The sequence below is a fragment of the Ascaphus truei genome, chromosome 6, assembly GCF_040206685.1.
Source record: "Ascaphus truei isolate aAscTru1 chromosome 6, aAscTru1.hap1, whole genome shotgun sequence".
Classification (NCBI taxonomy): Eukaryota; Metazoa; Chordata; class Amphibia; order Anura; family Ascaphidae; genus Ascaphus; species Ascaphus truei.
Window position 1 is genome coordinate 120,643,772 of NC_134488.1, and position 3,746 is coordinate 120,647,517.

Here is a 3,746-nt window from a genome sequence, read left to right on the forward strand (position 1 = left end):
TACCAATTTAAAAGCAGATCTTTACAGCATCAAATAAGGGACTGTATTACTGAAGAAATCTATGCTTTAGCAAAAACTTTACGAAAGTAAAATATGAATTTTAAAGTTCAGAAGAGGAATTGCCCTTTTAATGGGACAGGAGTGTGACTGAGTATTCCCTCTCCCATAGGTACCTGGTTTCCCATCTACCTCCAGGCCTATGGCACCAGGAATGACAGAGAAACTCTGAGCAGGACATCTCTCAAGACGTTCCCAAGGGCACAGAGAGGTATATTCCCTCTCCTGGTTCTTGCATGTTCTCCGATACGGAAGGAGTAGGTGCACTCACATACCCGTTGTAGTCCTTCCGAGAAGAGTTAAAATGCACACCCAAAAGGAATCCACAACTGATGATATTGTATGTATCATTTTATTTATATAGCGTCGGCCATGTACCCGGTGCTGTACAACATTACAATAGGAGGTAAATAATGTACATTACAAACAATGGGCATAAGTGCAACAGGTAAATTACAACATAAGCAGAAGAACAGAAGAAATACATCGCACTGCCAGGGAGTCAGGTGGTGAAAAAATATAAAATCCTATTTATTCAGCACAAAGCCAGTAAAAACATCACCCCAGGAGTCACTCCTTGATAAAGGACTTCGCTGTCTGAAACGCGTAGGAGAATCTTGTTCCCCTCCTGGGGTGATGTTTTTACTGGCTTTGTGCTGAATAAATAGTATTTTATATTTTTTCACCACCTGACTTCCCTGGCAGTGCGCTGTATTTATTCTGTTCTTCTGCTTTGGATTTCTACCTGTGCGGCTGGCACGCCATCTTGGACCCCCAGAGACTACAGGAGTGGGTAAGATTATCTGCATTATTCATTATGACCAACCATGGATGAGTGCCATTACCTTGATTATCCCTATGAGGCTACTGTGAGGTGATTTATGCGTTATTATGTTCCCTCTATAATTAGTGATCTTGGTTTATAGTGGTGACTCACAGGTCATTTGGAAGTACACCCACTCCGTTAAATAGTTTCATATGGAGTCCCTCAAGATTTATTGAATGACAAGTTCCCCTGCGTTGGAGCACCCATCTCCCCCATACCCAAATTACAACATAAGGCTGGAGGAGACCCTGCGCCAAAGAGCTTACAATCTAAGTGTTATGTTGGGAGGCTTACAGACATGCCTAGTAGGAGTATAAGTGCATTATTAGCTTGTTTAAGAAGAGATGGAGAAGTACCAGAGAGCAGGGATGAGTTAAAGATGTTAGTGAAGATGGGGACCATGGTAGAAGTGAGACGTTTCATTCAGGTGAAGGGAGGCAATGGGGTCGAGTTTGCATGTGGTGGAAGTTGAGGAGAGCAGCAGGAGATACTTTTTCCTCTGTAACTGGAGAGGAGACAAAGGCAGTGGAGGATTAGGAAGGAGGAGTGCGGAAGGGACAAGGAATTTCTTTGCAGATAGCTTCCAACTTGCACTTGAAATAATCCGCAACGTCTTGCGGTGTAATGGAAGGAGTGGTGTGGCGGGAGGTCAAAGAAGGGTCTCATAGAGACAGAGAACAGGAGGCGTGGGTTGGATTTATGCCTGTTTATGAGAGAGGTGAAGTAACCCTGTTTGACAAGAAAAAGAGCATTGTTAAAGCAGGACAGATGAGGTTATGGTAAGAGTGGGACAGAGGAATAGGATAAGGTACAGTTTTTAGTGAAGACGAGGTCAAGGAAGTGGCCGTCCTTGTGGGTGCTGGAAGCAGTCCATTGGAGGAGACCAAAGGATAAAAAATGGGTACAAAATAAAATAATTGTAGTAGGAAGTGATTCTTTAAAGAGTGGAGTCCATTGATATCTATGGACAAACGATGGGAACATTTTGCTGGGGAAGCCATATGCAGATATGAGTAAACTAACCCAACTTAAATATACAGCACCCTTCCCCAGTGTTTATATCACAACTGTTTCTCATTACAAAAGAAAAAAAAGAATTGTGGAAAATGAAAGATTATCTTCTGAAACATCTCAAGGGAAGCAAGGATCATTAACCCCATCAGTCAGGGAAGCACGGATCATTAACCCCATCAGTCAGGGAAGAACCACATCTATATAGTGAGCTGTTATAGGTATTTCAATGTAGCTATAATTGAATTTCTCCAACACAGGGAAGCTGATTCACATGTTTAGCATAGTGCCCAGGTCGACACCATGGTGCTATGCTTTAGCACATCTTTACTCGCATTCAAATGCATACAGTATGAATAAAATTGTGCTCAAGCTTAGCACTGTTTTGTTGATCTGGGCCTAAGTGAACTGTCTTAGTGCTGAACAGCTCATCCTGTCCCTTTTAATCCAGCTTCCTCCTTCTCCTGGTATCAGGATATATGCAGACGAAGTGTGAGCTCTGCGGACGAGGATTCCAGAATAAGTACACCTTGAAGAATCACAGGCGGACTCACTCAGGGGAGAAATCCTTTGGGTGCTGTCACTGCGGGAAGAAAGTCAGCCGTAAACACCAGCTGGAGACTCATCTCCGTGTGCACATAGGTACCTGGTACAGACAGGCGCACACAGGGACACATCAAAGACACACAGGGACAGGAAAAGGTACATGTTAAAATACAAAAGGATCTTGAACACAGGCTTCCCCCCGCTAAAATAGAACATTTAACCATCCAAAACAGCTGGATCCCGACATTTACTGCCCTACAAACCATGGCAAGGCTGCCCGAAAATACAAGACCCCCAAAACCACGAGAACATAACATATCCCTTTGAACTCAGAGGGGTCTAAATCAGCCTTCTACAAGACGAAGACGTACACAATTTAAAAACTATCCATCCTTACCATGCTAGAGACTCACAGAGCTGCTCCATTCTCTTCATGCATTCATGGCAGGTGTCCTCACCAATCGCTGACCAGCCCGCGGGTTGTTCTATAAGTCGTTACACCTTGTTATTTGGTCTCTGCACACAGGAGAGAATCCGTTCTCATGTACTCTGTGTCCTCAGCGCTGAAGGGATTACTCGGCCATGATTAAGCACCCGAGAAGCCACGGGGCAGCAGCGCCGTATTGTGGCGCGATCTGCGACCAGTTCTGTTCCAGCCGATCCGGTATGCAGAAGCATAGGAGAGGGCACCTGGCTACGGAGATCCCGCCAAGCTGGCCCATCACAGACACCTACCTTTACTCTTGCAAATACCAGGGTACGGCGAGTGGCCCCTGCAAGTGACAGCTGTAACCTCACTCCTCGCTTATCCTAACAATAGTTTTACTTTTACTTTTGTGTGTATATCTTTATTTACTGTATATAGCACCCACAGCTGTACTCGTACAAACGAGACAACACAATACAGGGAATTATAATACAAAAAGTGACTTAGGCCGCGTCCATAGCAGGCATGCGCGCGCTCGCGACCGCGTGACGTCACACGCACCTGTACTTTAAAAGATCCGTGGCCTGCAGGTTTGCACGATGGGTGGGCATGGCGAGGGCGTGCCGGGGGGGGGGGGCGTGCCTGTGACATCACATGAGTGGTTCGCCCTCATTGGCTGAGCCGCGCATGTGATCCGGCCGTCGCGCACCAAATTCAAACAAGTTTGTCTCGCAACGCATCGGCCGCCTCGGCGCTCACATGAGATCTATGGACATGCGCATTGGCCTCCAGTTGTTTGCATTTGGCGCTCGCGCCGTTAGATCCACAATGGCCGCAGCCTTACAGAGATAGCAGCAAGTGAGGGAATAAGTGCAGTAG

The 3,746-nt window shown here is 45.9% G+C and overlaps 1 protein-coding gene across 1 annotated transcript; it reads left to right on the forward strand.

Annotated features, from left to right (window-relative positions):
• The first annotated feature begins 1,507 nt into the window (after positions 1-1,507).
• On the forward strand, positions 1,508-3,491 carry ZBTB32 (zinc finger and BTB domain containing 32). The gene is given in 3 exon segments (XM_075606651.1): positions 1,508-1,662; positions 2,346-2,536; positions 2,967-3,491. Coding segments are annotated over 3 exon segments (603 nt in total). The 3' UTR covers positions 3,224-3,491.
• The last annotated feature ends 255 nt before the right edge of the window (positions 3,492-3,746 follow it).